The sequence below is a fragment of the Macrobrachium nipponense genome, chromosome 33, assembly GCF_015104395.2.
Source record: "Macrobrachium nipponense isolate FS-2020 chromosome 33, ASM1510439v2, whole genome shotgun sequence".
In the NCBI taxonomy this organism is placed as follows: domain Eukaryota; kingdom Metazoa; phylum Arthropoda; class Malacostraca; order Decapoda; family Palaemonidae; genus Macrobrachium; species Macrobrachium nipponense.
Genome location: NC_087219.1, coordinates 32515550 through 32535917, shown reverse-complemented (window position 1 = coordinate 32535917; position 20368 = coordinate 32515550). Strand labels below are relative to the sequence as shown.

Here is a 20368-nt window from a genome sequence, read left to right as displayed (position 1 = left end):
GGCAGGTTGCCGAAGCAACAGGGCCCGCTCTGTGGCACCGCTGTCCGGAAATGCAGGGTGGGTGACCTTGAGGACTGTGGACAGCATCACCAACAGCAGGAACAACAGAAACGGAGGTCCAGGAAACCGCAAGGCAACAATTCTGAAAGTGAATGAGCAGACAGGCACCTGATCTGAAATAAGGGAATGAGCGACTGGGGACAGCAACAGGTACGGCAGGCCCACGGCATGGTTACCCACAGGAAGAGACAGGAGGCGTCCACTGATCTGGCAGCTACCGTCATCCAATCGGCACTGGCGGCAGGTCCAAGGGGGGTACTCCTTTGGGCAGCGGCAGTCCGGGGTCGGGCAATACAAAGAACCCAGGTGGCGGGTGGCACCGTCCCTGATTGGCACGGCAGGAATTGGTTCTGGATTGGCAGCCGTGGGTTTGTTTACCGACATGACATGTGGTGTGGTAAACCACCCATGTGCGGTCTGACATCTCATATGATTTTGGCTGGTCGGAGATTTGGTTGTTGTAGGGTTGGTTACCGTAATCATGAGTGACCCACTGCCGACCCCGCCAACCGCTGAATCAAACCCCACTGCAGGTTCCCAGCGACTCTCCACAACCTGTCCCAGGTACGTCCTTCGCTGATGGCAAACCTGCGGGAAGCAACAGGTCGGGTTAATTAGGGGGCAGGGGCTTTCCTCGCGCCCTGGGGGGAGAGGAAAACCCCACCCACCAGAGCTGGAAAACCGAAAGAACCCCGAGTTACAACTGGGACGTCCGTTACCAAAAGGAGTCACTGGACTTCCGATGACTTCTTGGTGTCCTCGTACAGGCACCCACTGCGCCTTCTGACGAATGCAATTACACGTTAAACACAGGGCTCGTTGCGGGAGAAACCCTCTCGCCCCACGACAACGAGTACAAAACCTCGTGAGGATCTACATTCTACATTCAAGGTCGTCTCCCCACGGTATGTAGCACCTGCGGTAACATAGATAGATTAGTAAGAGGGGTTCCCTCACGCACGGGGGGAACAATCCGAGCGGGGAAGACATTGCCCCACCCCGAACGCAAGGAAGCCCCCACACATACAAAAATACAATGAAGAAGCTGAGCGGGGGCACGGAAGGAAAGACGAAAGAAATCGGCTAAACCAAACTTCCTGGCAGACCCTTTGCTTCCCCCACCCCCGCACCAGCAGGTGAAAAGTAATATGCAAATGAAACAGAAATACTGCCCTTTGCGATTCCAACTTCATAGAAACTTAAAGGAGAAAAGATCAATTCCCGGGTAAGAAACGGAAACTTGATCCAATTAATATGAATTGCTATCATAAAATATTACTATGGAAAAATGAAAAGAAGAATACTGGGCACTGCGATTTCATTTTCACATAAAAAATCGTAATGGATCAAATTCCCAGGGTAAGAACGAAAATTGATCCAGATTCAAATTCATGCAACCAATAAATGAAAATGAAAAGAATATTGCAATTGCGAATCCACTTTCATTTGCATTTCTATATACAAAATTAAAAGTTCGTGCCGAGCGCACTCAACACTCTCGGTAAACGAACAGCACATGGCAAAAACTATAATGAAAAAACAGTACCTTTACCTTTTTTCAATTACACCCTTTCGCCCAAATTACATGAACTCGGCGCGAGCGCGCCCGCCCCTCAGGCCAATACCGCGACATAATTCAAGGGTTCATAATTAAGTAATTGAAAATTGAAACAGTTGTACTTTACAGTTTCATTTTCAAGTCAAACCAAAACCATTAGTAGAAAACACAATAATAAACAAAGCAATACGACGATTAAGCGGGTCAGAAAGAGCGATGACGAAAACACGTCCGTTCACACCCCACCGCGCCGAAAGCAAAAGTTGATTTTGTTTACCTCCCAGTCCGGCGCGGCGCGCGACTGTCCGGCACAACGCAGTTAACTACCGTTCTCCCCACTTGTTCGAAAGCTTACGACCGTTGTTCCAGCTGCCGCTTAGCTACTTCCATATTGTTAAAGGGGACCGATGGTTTTGTAAATTCTACGATACGGAAACAAATAATAAATATTATTCTACTCCTTGGTTCCTTACCTGGGCTAAGGTAGGTGACTTCCATTAAAGGTCCTGCTAAGGCTCTGAGCCCTGCTTTTAACCTTAGGTAGCTCTCAACTAGGACGTGACCTATTTGTTGAAGAAGCCTCTAAAAGGAATCTGACCAAATGGACGTTTGAGAGACCAGAAAGAGAAAGTTGAGTGAAAGAAAAACGAAGAGAGTGAAGAAGATGCCTGTTGGTGGTGGAAGAAAAAGAGAATGAAAGGAGTGAAAGAAAAGAAGAAATGAAGTGGAGAAATTGATTGAAAAAGAAGGAAAGAAAGGGAGGGAGAAAGAGACAAGAAGAGGAAAGAGAGAAGAAGAGGAAGTGAAAGGAAACTGAAAACGGTGAAAGTGAGAGAGAGAGAAAGAAAGAAAAGAAAACGTGGAAAGAAAATAAAAGGAAAGAGAAGAAAAACTAGGAAAAAAAACTCGAATGTGTTGACAGAAAACCCTAAGCCCTCTTCTTACCACGGGCATTCCATAGCCTAGTAATTATTAGTACCACCTGAAACAAAACACACACAACCAATAGACCAACACCTAACCAACCTAACATCATAGACTGAAGGTGGGTAGTAATACCCTCTCAGACAACCAGTAAAAATAAAACCTATAACCTCCAATTAAAAACACCTAGCATGTTTAGTAGGTTATGGGGTTGGAAAATCCATTTGGCCCAATACTGCAACCTGAGGACACATACCTGGGCCCAACGTTTGACAATTATGTTCAAAAGTTGTCTTGGACGTCTCTTCAATAATGGGTAGGCAAAATGTTATTTTCATGAATAAAATAAATTTTTTGAACATACTCAACACTGGTAGTTATATTATGTAGCTTACGTCCCTGACGTCAACGGCAGAATTTTCAAAACTCGCGGCAATCGCCGATTGGGTAGTCAGGTGCACCACCATGTGCGCCATCTACCAGGTACGGTAGCAACCATTAACCAACTAATTTTCCTCAGATCTTCCATGCCCAACATAAGTTTTCTAGAGGGGAGGAGGGTGGGGAATTTAATTATCTATAACTTACCAGGTGAGTAATGGTTCAAAAATTTATTTTGTTATCATGAAAATAATCATTTTCAAACATCTAAACTCACCGCTGGTAGTTATATATATAGCTGATTACCATCCTTGGGGGTGGGTGGGAGGGTCAAAAAACAGCTATCAATCGTTGGAATTGGACATAAGTAGGTTAATTTAAAAAAAACAAAACTTACGGGTTCGTTACCATTTTTTGTTTAAGGAAGCTGACTTTAAATGATATCCTGTCTCATTGTGTCTGCTTTCCCATTTATGAGGAGTCCAGCGATCCACCCACGGGGCTGAAGACCTCTTGGAGACTTGTCAACCGGTCAAACCTCTAAATGTGCTAAGGACTCCCTACAATACTCTTGGTTCCGGGTCACTACTAAGGAAACAAGTTGATGACCTGACTAAAGATCAAGTGATTGTGGAACAGGGACTGCATCCAGTCCTCCAAAACAAACCAACCATAACTTTTCAAATAGTTCCAAGAGAAGAAACAAAAGAAGTATTGGATTATGGGTTTTAAGGGGTAGACCCTTTTCCCACTACTGAAAGAGCTGCTTAACAAACGGACCCAGTCGGTGTAGCAGGGTTCTTGTCATACAAAGTTTCTGGCACTTGCGTAAGATAGTGCCCGGACTCAAAAAACTGACTTGCTACCTACCAGAATGTTTGCGTTCCAGGATTTATTCTTGAAGAGATCTAGTTTTGTTTAAACAATGCTACCGAGGTTGTTGCTACAGCTCTAACCTCCGTGGTGCTTAACTTTTAAGCAGACTTCATATCTGCCTTTCTAGTAACATGCTGAATGCGCTTCCCTAATTCAATTGCCTTATAAAAAAGGATAGCGCATTCTTCGACATTTGCAAGAGGGAGGGTTTCTTGACCCGAACACCAAAGCCCTTCTGAAGTGCCACGTTTTATTTGTCCTCGTTCTCTGCCAAGTAATGCCTTCAGAGACCTTACCGGACAAAAGAACTCTCTCTACTTCCTCAACCCGTGCAGATCCGAGAGGTTCGGAATTTCGAATGACTTTGGGCCGCAGGGTTTGAGAGGGGCGTTCGTTTTTGGCTAGGAATCCCAACTGGTATCGAGCAGATAGGCTTTTGCCCTGTCTGAAACCTACAGTTTTTTGGCTGAAGGCATGGATTTCGGCTGACCTCTTTGCTGTTGCTAGGCCTAATCAGGAAGGAGAGTTTTCATGGTGGAGGTCCTTAAGGGATGTTTCCTGTAAGGGTTCGAAACCTGTCACTCATGGAGAAACTTGAGGGAAACTACATCCAACATTCCAAGATGCTGGAGGATTGTATTCTTTCCCTTCCTAGTTGTCTCGAAGGATCTAAGGGAAGATCTTGTAGATCCTTATTATCAGATCAGATTAATGGTTTTCTATGCCTGGAAGACAGCTGCTAGCAATGCTCCTGATAAACCCTTGATAGTAGAAAGCAAAAAGAAAAGTTCACCGTCTCTTCTTGAGGTATAGCAGAAAAATCTGCTATCTGAGGTCCACAGATGGTTACTGGAAGAGGAAATAGAGTTGGTTCCCATGCACCATCCTCTAAAAGTCTCCCACTTCGATTTGGTGTATACCTTAATGGTTGAAGACCTCCTTGCTCGTTGCAATTGCACTCGCTGCCCTCCCTCGAAAATCCTCTAGCTCTTGTGAGTTTTTCGCTAGTCTGAAGGCAGTTAGCTGAAGATCTTGGAGGTTTTGGTGATACCTTGTCCAAGTGGGGCTGTTTCTTGAAGTAATAGTCTACTCTTAATACGGAAGGGCTTCTTGGGGGGTGTCCACCATCCATTCCAGTACCTCTGTGAACCCATTCTCTTCGTCGGCCAAGAAGGGTGGCCAACTAGAGTCATCCTGGTTCCTTCTCGTGAGTCCACAAACTTTTGTAACACTCTGTGGTCCACTTTGAATGGGGGAAAGGGCGTACACGTCTAGATGTGTCCCAATTTCAGGAAGGAAACGCATCTATGTGGGGATTGCTTCGGGGTCTGGGACTGGGAGAACAGTTAAGTCTCCATCCGTTCTTTGTCTGCGCCTGTTGCAAAGAGATCTAGCTAAGGGCAAGGGCCCCCCCAGATTCGCCCTATAACTCTTGCAAACTTCCTGATGGATGAGTCCATTCTGTTGTGCAAGGACTTGCTGTTTCCTGCTCCAGGAATGTCTTGTCCTCACATTCTTTTCTCCCTGAATGAAGCTGTGTTGTTACCAGAATCACGTTTTTTGTGCCTTTTGTCCAGAAGGGAGCTAGTTTCCTCTTGCTGGCTCTGTATAGAAGAGACTGAGTGAGTTCCCGCCTTGTTTTGCTTGATGTAGGCCAACGCCGTTTTCTTGGTGTTGTCGGAGTTTGACCTGTACCACTTTTGTTCCGGACTTACGCTTGCTCTAAATTCCTTGAGTAGCTAGGGAAAAACTGCAGTCAATTCTTTCCAGATTGATGTGGAACTTTACTTGCTCCTTGTTTCCAGAAAGCCCCGAGGACTTTCTAACTTCCCTTCCGCCAGTGTTGCTCCCCAGGCCCGAGTCCGGGAGGCGTCGGAAAACAACACTAGGTCTGGGGTTCCTCTGCTCTAGGGAGAGGCCTTCCTGGATCTGACGGGATCGTTCCGCAACCACTGTAATAGTAGGGTTTCATGTCGTTCGAAACAGCGAATACACATTGACTCTAGTTGGGTCTTCTTCTTGTCCCAATGCTGATTTAGATGAAAACTGGCAAAGCAAGGGCGGTAGGTTTCAGTCTTCCCAAGGGAGACAAAACTTTTGTTCTAGCGAGGAAAAGGTCCCCAGCAAGACTCATCCATTCCCGATGCGCCAGAGCACTTCTGTTTTTCTTTAGGAAGTTTCTTCTTTTCTCTAAAGCTTGGTTCCGTTTCTCAATGTGGACGGAAAAGCCCGAAAAACCAAAACATGACTCTGGAATTCCCTCATCCCCAAGTACAAGATTTCCTGGGATGGGATTCAGTTGGGCGATTTCTGGTGGGTTTTATCAGAAAGGCCATAGGTCTTTCTGATAATCGAATTGTTTTTTCCTGAAGATTCTCCAGAACAGTTGGTGGCGTAGGAAATGGGCTCTGGAGGAGCCCAATCGTCCCAGATACAATGAGGCTCTGATGCGTTTCTTGTGTAGCATTGCTGCTACGTTGCTCATAAGTTTTGTGAAAATTTGAGGTGCGGTATTTAGACCGAAACAAAGAGCTCGGAATTGAAATGTTTCTGTCTTGTAAACAAATCTTAGGTACTTTCTGGAGTTTGGGTGGATCGGGACGTGAAAATAAGCATCCTGGAGATCCAACGAAACCATCCAGTCGTCTCGTCTGACTGCAGCAAGAACTGATTTCGTTGTCTCCATAGTGAATTTTGTTTTCTTCACAAAAAAATTCAGGGAACTCACGTCCAAAATCGGTCTCCATCCGCCCGAGTTCTTGGGGACCAGGAATACTCGATTGTAAAACCCCCGGAGACTCCAGGTTCTGAACTCTTTCTATTGCTCTTCCTTCGAATTAGCATAGAAACCTCTTGTTTTGTATCGCTAGAGTCTTGGACTCCTCTCTGTACTTGGCTGACAGATCGATCGGTCTTTTCTGCTAAGGGGGTTTTTTCCAGAAAGGTGATCTTGTATCCTTCTTTGAGAAGCTGAATAGACCAAGGATCTGCTCCCTTTTTCCCTCCCATGCCTTTGTTTAGCCAAATTTTTTGAGTCTGGGCTCCTACCACTGTCTGAAGAAGAACTTTGTCAGACTTTATTACTTCCTCCTCTGAAGCCTCCTTTCTTGGAGTTTTTTTGTAATAGGTCTTGCATTTCCCTCTCCTGAGGATCTACCTCGAAAGGGCCGAGAACTACGTGGTAGAGGAGTGTTTACTTTAAGTTTCCTGTCCTGCAAACTTGACGGAACAACTCCTTCCCTTGCTGCTTTAGTCATCAGATCTTGTGTCGCTTTTTGAGTCAGAGCTGAGGATACTTCTTTTACCAAACTATGCGGAAAAAGATGAGTCGAAAGGGGAGCGAAAACAAAGCAGTTCCGCTCTCTGAGTTGAGCGTTACTCCACTCGAAAGAAAAGAACAAAAATTGGGCCCTTTTCTTCAAGATTCCAGCTGAGAAAAGGGCTGCTAGCTCGTTCGACCCGTCTCGAAGCGCTTTGTCAATGCATGACATAAGGTGAACCGAGTTCTTCCGTTTTGGTAGACTTCAAGTTTTCAATTTTCTTTCCCTTTAACGAACCCAGAGGTCCAGTCTAGGAAGTTAACGACTTCGAAGGCTCTCTAAAAATCCCTTTGAGGAGGTGGTCCATTTCAGAGGAAGACCAAAACACTTTCGTCTTCCCCATGGCCGTCCGACGAGAAGAGTCACAAGACTAGAGAAGTCCCCATGGGAAGAAGCTGGAACTCCCAAAAACCTAGGACTTCTCCAGTGTCGTACCAGATGCTGGATCTGGAAGCTAATCTGGCCCGGAGGAAATGAAGAAAGCTGTTTTTCCCTGTCTTTCTTAGAGTCCATCCATTCCTCAATTAATTCAAGGCTCTTTTCTTTCGAAGAGCGCGATAATCATCTTCGTAAGTCGGATTCTTTTAGAAGCCTTCCCTAAAGTGAACTCTGAAGGTGGAGAACGAGGGGGCAGCTGGCACAAAACTTTCTGGAAAAAGTTCCGCAAAAACTTTCATAAGCCTTTTAAGATCTGCTGAAGGTTGTAGATCTGTTTGATATTCTTCCTCGGAAACGACTTGCATCTGATCAAAAGGAAGAATGGGGGATGTCTTCATTCCTTTCTTCTGATTGAGACACACTGATTGTAGCGATGTCATGTTGCGTTTGTGCATCCTGCTGTCCAGTTTCTTGATGCCTGGAGTCTCGGCATCCTGTCTCATGACGATTTTCGTCCTGGCGTCTGCTTCAAGACGTTTTTCGTCCTGGCGTCTTGCTTCAAGACGTTTTTCGTCCCGTTGCGTCCTTGCTTCAAGACGTTTTTTTCGTCCTGGCGTCTTGCTTCAAGACGTTTTTTCGTCCTGGTGTCTTCCTTCAAAGACTTCTTTCGTCCTGGCGTCTTGCTTCAAGACGCTTATTCGTCCTGCTGTCTTGCTTCAAGATGTTTTCATCCTGGCGTCCTTGTTTTCAAGACGTTTTTCCGTCCTGTCGTCGTGCTTTAAAACGTTTTTCGTCCTGGCGTTTTAACAGTAAGAGTAGCAGGTTGATATGACTGCATAAGAGAGGAGAGTTTCTTCTGCTTAAAATCTTGCAGTACGGAAAACTGTGGAGCTTCTTGCTGCTGGGAACAGACTAGAGAAGTTGCAAGTCAATCTCTCTCTCTTCATTCTGTTCGTCTTTGAGATGAAAGGCCTGAAGAACGCCAATCCGAAGGAGGAGCAGGAGCATGCACTGAAGGCATCCAATCGTCCGATGCTTCCTTTACTCCTACCAAAGACGACGACCGCCTGTGCGGTATCTTCGTCTTATATTGGGTAGGAGAGCAAACATCGGAGACGAAAGGGAAGCGAACAGGAGTTGTAGCACGCACCGAAAGTCTCCCTTCGTCCGAATCCTTCCTTACTTCCTGCAAAGACGACGGCCGCTTGTGCGACATCATGCGTCTTGATTTGGCAGGAGAGCAAGCATCGGAATCGAAAGAGAAAACGATCCGGAGTTGCAGTTTTGCACCGAAGGTTTCCCCCTTTCCAATATTTCCTTGCCTCCTACCAAAGACGATGGTCGCCTGTGCGACGTCTTACGTCTTAATTTGGTAGGAGAGCAAATATCGGAAACCTGAAGGAAGCGCTCGGGGCTGCTCCAATGACTACATCCTGGACGCTCTTGACGTATATCTTCCTCCTGGCGTCCAGTATCAAGACGCTCGGCGTCCTGGGAATTTTCCTTTTAATGGGTCTGGATTTAGAAGTCTGACGCCAGCCCCGTCTGGGTACTGGCGTCGTCAGAAGACGAAGAAAACACTTTAACCTCGCCTTTCCTATAGCGAGGGTGAGCGTCCTGGGGATCGTCTCAGGTACGCTCGATGGGGACGACCGATGCCGGGAGCTAAAACCTCTCGCCTCCCTTCGTCGGTCGACTTTCCTTCTCACAAGGGGTTGGTGAGCTTGGAAAGGTGGTAGGACTAGGAGCACGACAAGTCCGAGCGGGGCCGCACCCTCCACTGCACTTGCACTAATTTTCACTATTCACTTTAATATCTCTCAATTATTAAGACCATAATTTATCCCTGTCTTGTGCCAGGGATTCTACCCGTTGACCAAGGGCTTGAATGGCCGTCATCATGTCCTGTAATGATGGACTTTTACCTGTTTCTGAAACTGGATTTGGTAATGAATACAACAGGAGGAGGATCAATAGGATTATCGAGGGATAGAGAACTATCTATTCCTTGACTGTCTATGGAGGAGCGAGACAAGGTCTTCTTCGCTCTCCTTATCCTATCCTTCTCTAATTTACGCACATAGCGGTAATATTCAATCCATTCAGTCTCAGGCAAGCCCACACATTCATCACATCTATCACCTATCTCAACAAACTTTTCCTCTGCATTTACTACAAATAGAATGCGGATCGAAAGATGATTTAGCAAGTCTACTTTTGTCTTGCAACCTTTACACACATTCTCAACTTGTTGAAGCAGAATCAGACATGATGAGAAATCAAAAGAGAGATCAAAAACAAGCAAAGGTCAAACCAACAATATCGAAACGAAATCAAAATCCAATCAAGCGAAAGCCAAACAAAGCCAAAGTGTACTTCACCAAATAATACTGCAAAAGACAAACGGGCTATAACGAGCGAAGTTTTCCAACGATGTCACCGTAGCGGCGGCCAGGGAAGATCTGAGGAATAGTTGGTATGGTGCTACGTACCTGGTAGAGGGCGCACAGGTGGTGCACCTGACTACCCAATCGGCGATTGCCGCGAGTTTGAAATTCTGCCGTGACGTCAGGGACCGTAAGCTATATATATAACTACCAGGTGAGTTAGATGTTTGAAAAAACTGAATTTGTCCTCCAATATGGTCGTCGTCTATTATTTCCGTTGAGGGCCATATTTTTCTTGAACGCCACTGGACGTAGCTACCGCTCTAACACTTCGTGCGCCTTGACTTTAAGTAAGTCCAAAGTTTTCCTCTTGGCAAAGCATATGTGCTTCTTTAATTAATTCTCTGAGAAAAAAGGCGATAGCATTTTTTCGTCATGGGTCTATTTGGCTCTTTCACTGAACACCAAAGGGATCTGATGGTCCCCCTCTAATATCTTTGGTTCTTTCCACGTAATGACGTAAAGCCCTTACTGGACAAAGAACCATTCCTGTTCCTGACTCCCCACAAGGTCAGAAAGACCCATAATTTCAAAGGATCTTGGCCAAGGATTAGATGGGTTTTTTCTTCCTGGAAAGTGCCACACTGCCTTGTTGTGTTTTCCAGCCAGCCTATTTCTTTATTGATTGCCTGAAGTTCGCTAATTCTTTTAGCTGTAGCTAAGCAATTAGGAAGATGGTCTTCTTCGAGACATCTCTCAAAGATGCATTTCTTAGAGCTCGAACTTGTTCAGTAACTAAAAACTTCAGGACAATATCTAAATTCCAAGAAGGGGGGGGCTCTGCATTGACACTTCTTCGTCTCAAAAAGACCTGAGGAGGTTCTCTAAGATCCAAGTTATTGGAAATGTCTAAGCCTCTGTGTCTGAACACAGCAGCCAGCATACTCCTTGTACCCCTTGACAGTTTGATTCGACAAACCTACTTCCTTCTTCAAATACAGGAGGAAGTCCGCAATTTGGGTCACAGAGGTACTGGATGAAGAAACCCTTCTGCTTCTTGCACCACTTACGGAAGGTCTCCCACTTCGACTGGTACACTTTGATGGTGGAGGTTCTTCACGCTCTAGCCACTGCTTTGGCCGCTGCTCTAGAAAACCCCCTCGCTCTGACAAGTCTTTCGATAGTCTGAACGTAGTCAGACCCAGAGCGAGGAGGTTCTTGTGAAACCCTGTCGAAGTGAGGTTGTTTGAGTAAATCTACTCTTGCGGGCAGTGTTCTTGTGTGTCCACCACCATTCCAGTACCTCTGTGAACCAATTTTGGGCCGGCCAGTAGGGAACTATGAGAGTGAGTCTTGTCCCGTAACTCTCCCTGAACTTTTTTTTCATGACCTTTCCTACTATCTTGAACGAGGAAAAGCATAAGCGTCCAGACCCGTCCAATCTAACAGGAAGGCATCCACCGCGACTGCTTGAAAGTCTGGGACTGGAGCGCAGTAGGCTGGCATCTCTTCGTCATCGCAGTAGCAAAAGGTCCACTACCGGACGGCCTCACAGTTTCCACAGCTCTGGCATACCTCTTGATGCAGCAATCCACTCCTTCGGAAGTAGTTGCCCACTTCCCTGCTCAGCAGGTCCCGTTCTGACGTTCTTCCTTCCCCTGAATGAACCTGGTGAGCAGGTGACATTCTCTTTCTCTGCCCAAAGAAGGACTTCTTTCGCCAGATTGCACAGAGATAAGGAATGAATCCCTCCTTGCTTGCAGAGATACGTCAGAGCTGTGGTATTCTCGCGGTTGATCTGTACTACTTTTGTCGCGGATCAAGACCTTGAACGCCTTCAAAGCCAAGAAAATCGCCCATCAGTTCCTTCCTGTTTGTATACCAAGATGCTTCCTCTTTGTTCCAGAGGCCTGACGCTTCTTGAGGACCTAGTGTCCACTCCCCAACCTGCTTGCGGTCCGAGGCATCGGAAGAACAACACTAGGTCTGGGTTCTTCTGTTGGAGCGATGTACCCTCTGCTAACTTTTTTCCAGAGTTAGCCACCACTCCAATTCCTCCTTGATCTCGATGGGAATTTGAAACAGGAAAGAGTCCAGTTGCAATTTTTCTTGACCAGACTTCGTTCAGGAAGAACTGCAAGGGTCTCATGTGAAGCCTTCCTAGAGAAACAAACGCTCTATTTGAAGAGAGTGTCCCCAGCAAGCTCATCCACTTTCTCGCAGAGCATTGGTCTTTCTCTAGGAAGCTCTAGGAAGGCGGGTTGCACCTCCCCGAAGGCATAGGACTTGCCTGTCGGGGGATGGAACAAAAGCCTGAAAAGTCGCTGAGGAAATCAGAATCCCCAAATAGACTAGTTTCCTGTGTTTGGGGATCAGTTGCGACTTTTCTAGGTTTACCATCAGACCCCAATTCTTTGTCAAACTTAAGGTTAATTTCAAGTCCTCCAGACATTGTTGTCTCGACTGGGATCTTATCACCAATCGTCTAGGTAGAGTGAGGCTCTGATCCCAATAGGTGAAGCCACCTCGCCACATTCGACATAATCCTCGTGAAAACCTGTGGCGCTGTGCAAAGCCCGAAGCAAAGGGCCCTGAATTGAAAGACCCTGTTCTGGATCACGAACCTTAGGTACTTCCCATATCTTGGATGGATGGAATATGAAATATGCATCTTGAAGGTCAGGGTCCACCATCCAGTCCCCTGGACGCACTGCTGCCAGCACGGTGTTTGTTCGTTTCCATCGTAAACTTGGTCTTCTCCACGAAACAAGTCAGATGGCTCATCATCCAGTACTGGCCTCCATCCACCCGAAGCTTTCGGCACCAGGAAAAGACGGTTGTAAAACCATGGTGACGAGTGGTCCATGAACATGGTTCTATGGCCCCTTTTCTGAGCATGGTGAAGACTTGCTCCCACAGTGCCTCTTTCTTCTCTAAGTCGTTGTAATGAGCCCCGAGGGCTCTTGGAGAGGTGGTAAGAGGTGGCTTCTTAGGAAGGGGATCTTGTAACCTTCCTGGGCTACACTGACGGACCAGGAATCCGCTCTCCTTCTTCGTTCGCCAAACTTCCCAAAATCCCCAGGAGTCTGGCCCCAACTGTAGTCTGGAGGACTTGAGAATCATTGTTTGTTTGTAGGTTTCGATCCTCTTTTAGCAGGCATTCTTTTTCCTCTAAAGGAGGGGCAAGAGAACGGTCTACCCCAAACAAAAGGGAGCTGCTGAGATCGGGTCTTGACTCCTTTGTGTTCTTCTTCACAAGCTTGGAGGCAAGTACTTCCTCACTGACGAAGTCAGAAGGTCCGTGTGTTGCCTTCTGAGTGAGCGAAAGGGGAGATGTCCTTAATGATCTCCGATGGAAAAAGTTGCCCTGAGAGTGGGGAGAAAACCAACTCGGCCTCTGAGAGTTCGACACTCCCTTGGCTGCAAACGAGCACAGCAGGGTCCTCTTCTTCAGAACCCCTACCATAAAGAGGGATGCTAGCTCGTTCGCGGCCCATCTCTCAGGGCCTTGTCCATTACAGGACATAATACTCCTAGGAACTTCCATTCTCAGAAGAGCCTTTATCTTGCAAGGTACGAGCCAAAGCCCCAAGACTAGTCGAGGAAGTTTGAAAACTTCAAAGGTACAAAAAATACCCTTCAGCAAAGATGGTCAAATTTCCGAAGAGGTCCACCAAATCTTGGCTGTGTAAGGAATGTCTAAGAGCACTGTCGACGATATTGAGAAGTCCCCTGGGTAAGAGGCAGCAGGAACTCCCAGATCAAGACTTTCCCCCGTAGGCTAAATACCACACAACCCGACTTCGCCGCCAACTTGGCTGGAGGAAGCAAAAAGAAGTCTTACCTGCTTCCCTCTTTTCCTTCAACCAAGCGTTAACACACGTAAGAGCTTTCTTGTCCGTGATGGAGAGTGTCATCTTCAAGAAGGAGGACTTCTTCGGGGTTTTGGTCCTAGTGGTACTGCGAAAGGGGAGACAATGGGGCTGTAGGTTTGAAACTCCCCCTCGAACAGAGACAGGAGGCAAGTCGTCAGTCTCTTATAGTCCGATGATTGGAGCTTCAGCATTTTTCTCTTCATCAGAAACAAAGTCTTCCACTTCCTCTTGTCCGCTGAAGAATATCCTGGATGCCCAAGTCCTGATCCAGGACTACAAGCAGAGTCCGCCTCCAAGACTTGCTTGCTGGAATGAGGTCTGAGGGATTGCGTCCTGACGAAATACGTCCCGGTCTGGTCGAGAGGAGGCAAGTCGAAGTCCTGCCGTTTAGGTCTTTGCATCCAACGGAGTGAGTTGCGTCCATCCGACGTTCTTCTCGTTTCCTCTTGCGTCCTGCGTCCTGTGCTGTTGAGCGCCGTCTTGCCTTCGAAAACGGAAAAACTGCGTCCTGTTTCCGAGACTTAGAAGGCAAGAGGAAGGAGGCAAATTCTTGTCCTTAGTCCTTTCCCCCCCCCCCCCCTTGGGAATTTGGACTTGACGGGAAGAAACTCGTCTTTTACGTCTGGAGAAGACTGATCGGGAGGTGTTTTTTCCCAAGACTTGACAAGTATCAGCCAACTTCCCTGCGTATCCGTTCCAAAAAAGTTTCTTAGTAGGCCGATCCACTTCCTGAAGGATCGAACGAGACGGAGGAGAACGAAGACGGGAAGGACTGGGACGCGAGAGGCGAGCGGTCCTGAGGTCTACGAGACGGAGAGGAGAAAGGGGAACGAAACACCCGACGAAGGGGGAGAATCTCTAACTGGAGAAAAGAAAAAGCCGCCAAACGAACGTCCTGCGTCCTCTCTCGAAAGATTTCTTCTCTTCCTCTTGACGGGATTGCGTCCTCATCCGCACTAGACGAAAAAATTTCGGGACTACTCCATCCTTCTTGAGCAGAGCGCCGTGCATCCTGAGACGCGGGTGGTCTCAATGTCCTCTTGAGGGGACGCGATTCCTCCGAATAGCGCCATTCCTAAATGACGAAGAGCTATCGGAGGAGGACAAACACTTCCCAGTAACGCCTTTTTTTCTTTTTTGGCGTACTGCTGCAGCCTGGGACGCAACAACAGGACTGTCCTGAAGGGACGACTGACCGTGTGAAAACCCCTCTCGCCTCCCTTCGACTGTCGACTTTCCTTCTCCCTTGGGTCTGGGAGCTTGGAAGCGGTTCTAGGTCTATGAGCACGAGAGAGACGGTCGGCCACCCCCTCACACACACTGTCACTAACAACATTAAATACACCCACTTGATCAGTTTTAATCGCTGAATCTGATCGCCCATCGAAGCAAGGGCAGCAAACACTTTTCACATATTGGGAATCCTTCATCTCCTCAGATCCACAGCGGGTGCAGGTGAAACCTGTGGGAGAAGGTGCTACAGGTTCTAACTTGAGAAGGAACTGGAGAAGGAACAGTAACAGATTCATTCACAGCTTTGCTAGAAGAACCCGATCTTTCACTCCGAGACAATGATCTCCTAACACGATCTTTTTCTCCAATCGTTCAACATACTTAGTGAGAGTTTTCCCATTCTTTCTCAGTCAATTCTCACACTCATCGCAGTTATTCTCCCAAGTACACACAAATTCTCTAAACTTCTTACACACAGTATGAGGGTCTACCGAAGATTTCGGTAGTTTACTTCACACCCTTCTTTCACACACACTCTAAACACAATACCGGAATCAGACATATTCTAAGGAAAATCCAAAAAAGCGATTGCACAGCCAACGTTCCAATATGATACCAATACAGCAGTCAAAAGCAGAAAAGTCGGCAAACGAGATCGAAAATCTAGCAGGGAACCCACAACGTTTGTTGAAGGTTCGGCTGACAGAGAAAATCTGATGAATATGGGAATGGTTTCCAAGCGCCAGCGCCACGGGAGCAGGGTGTGATCACCTGAACTACCGGTAAACTAGCGGTTGCCGCGAGTTTTGAAAATTTCTGCCAGTGCGACAGAGAATATAGCTATAAATATACCTGCCAGGTAAGTGTCATGCATAAAAGTAGGGCAGGTACAGAAACATAGCAAAGTGAATGGATGAAAAGTAAAGGGCAGAAAATAACACCAAGTAATCATATACGTATATCAGGGGCCCTTGCCCTTTGGATAATCAGCAACATCTGATATGTAACAAATACCTATTATACAGCCCTCATTTGAACATTTAAGTCATTCTACAACCAACAGTAAATCCATCTAATTTACAGCCTAAACTAACCTATGCTGAAACTCTTACCATTCAAGAGAAATACATAATTCTTAAAACAGCCTAGCAGTTGTTAAACTGAATTCTGATAAGTTGGGGTCTGCTATGCTGACAAGCCACTGCAATGTAAAAAATATATCTACAGTATGATCATACCTTGTAAGGCATGTTTAGGAGAAACACTGCACTCCACTGGGAAAAGATGGCTGACAAGCAGTCTCTGAAATCTAAGGAGGAGCTGAATGGACGGAGAGAGTTCTCCAACAGTTCCTGAAACCGCACCAGTGAGCCCACCACTCCGCTCATGATGACTATCTACTAATACTGCTGACGAGATCATAGACATGTTGTTCTGGTGCAATAGCCTGAAAACGAGTAAATTTATTTTTAAATACCTCACTTGCATTCAAAAATTATAAAATACAACTTTAACATGCAAACGTTTTTTTTTTTTTTTGAAATCTGTATAAAACAATACAGAAATAGACAGGTTCTGCCTTGTAGCCATAAAAATAATTAAATTCTTATATACAAGCATTAAATTTACTTAATGATCTCAAACTTCAATTAAATAAAAAAAAACACACTGCAATATTTCAGGGGTATTTTATAACTAGTTAATGTGACATCTATTTTTGCCATTCATTTTACAATAGGGTTAATTAGATACTATATATTTTAAAAACTGCTAATATGAAAATGCAGTCGTGTAGTGTGAACTCTCTACTCTCATTTAACTTCATTCTTCACATATGTAATACTTTAGCATTTTGTTAATGCCCATTCATATATCACATCCTTACCTCATTAGCTTTTTTAAAAAGGAGCTATTGTAGCTTTTTGTTGCAACAGATTTGGAATGCATTCTGGAGATTCAATAGCCTTTTACTAACAGTTTTCCGCAAGTAACAAGGATTACAGGTTGTATACTTTATCCAAGAGTACCTTGGAGGGAGGGACATGTGCAGATTAACCTCATTCTACCCTTTAGCAGTACCTGTGCAATGAGCTAAAAGTTCTCAACATGTTTAGCAGCATGTTATTATTTTGCCATAATGGCATCAGTAAGACTAAGAAGCATTAAAACTGTCTTCTCTCACATGTACAGAGAGGACCATAAACTACAAGACACTTAGAAACAAATACTAACCTGCAATCTCATTAGTGTTTGTAGATGCATTTCTCAGCAACTGTCTGACAAGATGTAGCAATGGTAACGTTGCAGACTGGTCGTCTGACATGGAATTGTCGCAAGAGCGTCGAGCAGAGGGAGTGTCTCGCATATTTTTCCTGGGACTAACGTTAGATCCTCCGATGCTGTTAGTACTGCTTATGGTACTGCTTTGTATGACTTTGTTCTTCTCACTCCATTCAGCCTCCTGGACCTCAACTTTGAATGTAATATACAAAATTTAAATATATATCAATAATAGTACAGTCTAAAAAAACTTTAATGCTTGTGATGAAATACCTCATGCAACATTCATAATGTATTATCTCAGTAATTACAATCTAATACATTAATAATATTCATGGTAGTAACAAAATTAACACAGAAAAAATATAAGAACTGGTCAAAATGAACACCTAATTCAGAGACAAATTCACTTACATTTGATAGCAGCATTAAGAGCCATTTCTAAGCCACCATCAGCCATCAGACTTGAGACCAGAAGGTCAATCATAAAACGCCGGCCTGAGCTCATGCTGGATATATCAGATCCTAGAAAAAAGAACACTGATCAGTAATGTGAACGTTTGTAAAATTTAAGACCAACTGAACCATAGTTCATGAAATGCAACCACCACTAATCTTTCCCTAAAGCCCTTTTAACACAAAGATATGAAAAAGTAAGTTCTTTCACAAAACTGCACTCTCCTTTCTGAGGAAAATAACAGCACAAGAAAATAGTGAAAGCTCTCAGCACAGTACCCCAACACAAGAAAGGAAGTAAAATACTGAAAACTGGAAAATTCAATAAACATGGCCATTACTATTCAAATTATTAATGAAATTTATTGCTGTCATAAAAAAATAACATGGAGACAAACACGCCTTGCTCTCCTATTTGTACAAAGAGAAGATTTTCAACTCAATCTAAACACTTTACCACACACTCTAACTGATCTATACAACCTTTGTAGCAATATCCAATCACTGAAATTTCTATAGAACTTTGAAGCATGGAAAACTGGACCATTCCAGTCTAGAAGTCTGACATTATGTGTACAATAAAAAAGACATATGATCTAAATGGAATTAGAAAAAAACCTTCCTAAGCTTATCAGTATCTTACAACATATACATGATCATTCATTTTAAAGATATACAGAACCTTACAACAATTCAACAAAAGCTTACAAGAACAATTTTCTTATTTTGTATGAAATGACTATGGAATCATACTGGCTTTCAGTTTTGATTTGGCTTACTTATGCCCTTCACTATATTGTAGTAATAACATAAACAAATCTCTTTCATTCTTAATTGGCCCTTCAACATTTTTCCTGGATTACTTTGTCTATCAATGCAAAAATTACTACTAAAATGCCATTATTTTCTTACTAAATTTGTAAACTTCACTTCAGGGGAATGAAAGCACACCATAAAACTGCATACCTTGAATTCAGAACCCAAAAAAACTATGCAATTCAGTATTTTACTTTATATCATCCCTAAAAAACACTTACCTGTGCTAGGAAGGAGAGAAGACAGCGCTTTGGCCCGTTCCTCTGCTGTTGGCAGCAAAATAGACCAGCCTGTCTGTAATGTTGCTTGGGCAGCTCCCTTATAGAGAGAGTGAGTAAAGAATATTAAATTAAAGGAAAACTGCTGATACATATTAAATTTGAAAAAATAAAAGACCTACCACTGAAAGTCTATTAAAACACCCTTACCACAGAGATCATATCATTTATTTCACCATGCAACAACCTTGCTATTCAGATACTTTTACAAAAGTTTTAAATGCCTTACATCACACTCTTGCCATAGCATTATGATTTTATTACAAGGGCTAGAGAGAGAGAGAGAGAGAGAGAGAGAGAGAGAGAGAGAGAGAGAGAGAGAGAGAGAGAGAGAGAGAGAGAGAGAGAGATGCTTTCATTATATGCTTTGACAACAATATCCCTCAACATCTTGGTTCGATGGGCTGAACATGTATTATGATGCTCATTTGTCACTCACAATGGTCCCTCTCCAATACATGTATCATAACAGGGACATGTGAGGATAAATGAACTTTGTTTCCATTTTACAAAATATGGAAACAATGTCCATTCTTTATATCGAATTTCCAGACACTATAAATTCATAAAGAAATATTTCTTTGTAAAGGATTAAAAAATTTAAATCAAAGTAGTCAAAGATTATTCATGTTCACTGAAGCAATGGCTGATTTGTTCTGTGAACAAATTTAAATCTTCCCTTTTACCTACTGAGGTAAACATACACACTGTGACACAACATACCTGAATTGTAGGCAAAACTCCAGAACTGCTTGCAAGATTGACAACTCGTTGCTTCAAGCTTCCTAGGAGAAAAGAACCCACCCGAAGTCCTATACTTTCCACATCTGTGTGATTCTGTACTGCTGAATGTAACTGGAAAAAATATATCAAAATGGAAAAACATTTAGATATGTGAACTCTTTTTTTTTTACTATAGGCAATGATAACATACAGTACTACCTATAGTTCACTTAATTACAAAGGTATCAGTTACTAAAATGATAGAAGGTGAATTCATACATCATGAAAGTATACAGCTAATTACAGTCCACTAATTACTGCTGCATACCCTTCTACTGAAACCTGGGTAATTTCCAATATCTCAAGCGTAAAATATTTCAAATTTTTCATTACCTGCAATCTGAGCAAGTTCAACCCAGCAACAACCATGCACTCTTGCTCCTGTGATGGAATGCGATCGTCTGCAAGACCTTCTCCAACGCGAGCTAAAAGGTCATTCAGCTTCACAAATGTTTCTTCGCAAACTTCAACAACATAAGGCATTCGTGTGGACACAGACCATGACATCTTGGTGCTCCATGCAAATGTCTGAAAAAATATTTTGGGATCTTATAGCTCTCTTAAAAAAGAGTATTAAAAAACTTCCTAATGATAACAGTTTCAGATGATCTATTGGTAACAAAAAACACAAAACCATATACAAAGTTTATTTACATCAAAAATGTTTTTTTCAAAATGCTGTTTCAAGTAACATACCTGTGATGGGCCCACAAGCAATGCCAATAATACTTTTGCCTTGAAGAGCAGAGAGAAGGGATGGTTC

At 44.2% G+C, this 20368-nt stretch overlaps 1 protein-coding gene across 1 annotated transcript in view; it reads right to left on the bottom strand.

Annotated features, from left to right (window-relative positions):
* The window catches only part of LOC135202723 (E3 ubiquitin-protein ligase HERC2-like), a 50793-nt gene extending 30663 nt beyond the window's left edge, over positions 1-20130 (bottom strand). Inside the window, exons 1-6 of the mRNA XM_064232196.1 lie at positions 19939-20130; positions 19546-19677; positions 18766-18862; positions 17687-17797; positions 17225-17464; positions 16231-16439 (exon numbers count right to left, since the gene is read on the bottom strand). Of these exons, the coding sequence (XP_064088266.1) occupies positions 16411-16439; positions 17225-17464; positions 17687-17797; positions 18766-18862; positions 19546-19677; positions 19939-20112 (783 nt within the window). The 5' untranslated portion in view covers positions 20113-20130 and the 3' untranslated portion in view covers positions 16231-16410. The remainder of the gene's footprint in view (positions 1-16230; positions 16440-17224; positions 17465-17686; positions 17798-18765; positions 18863-19545; positions 19678-19938) is intronic.
* Between the last annotated feature and the right edge of the window lie 238 nt (positions 20131-20368).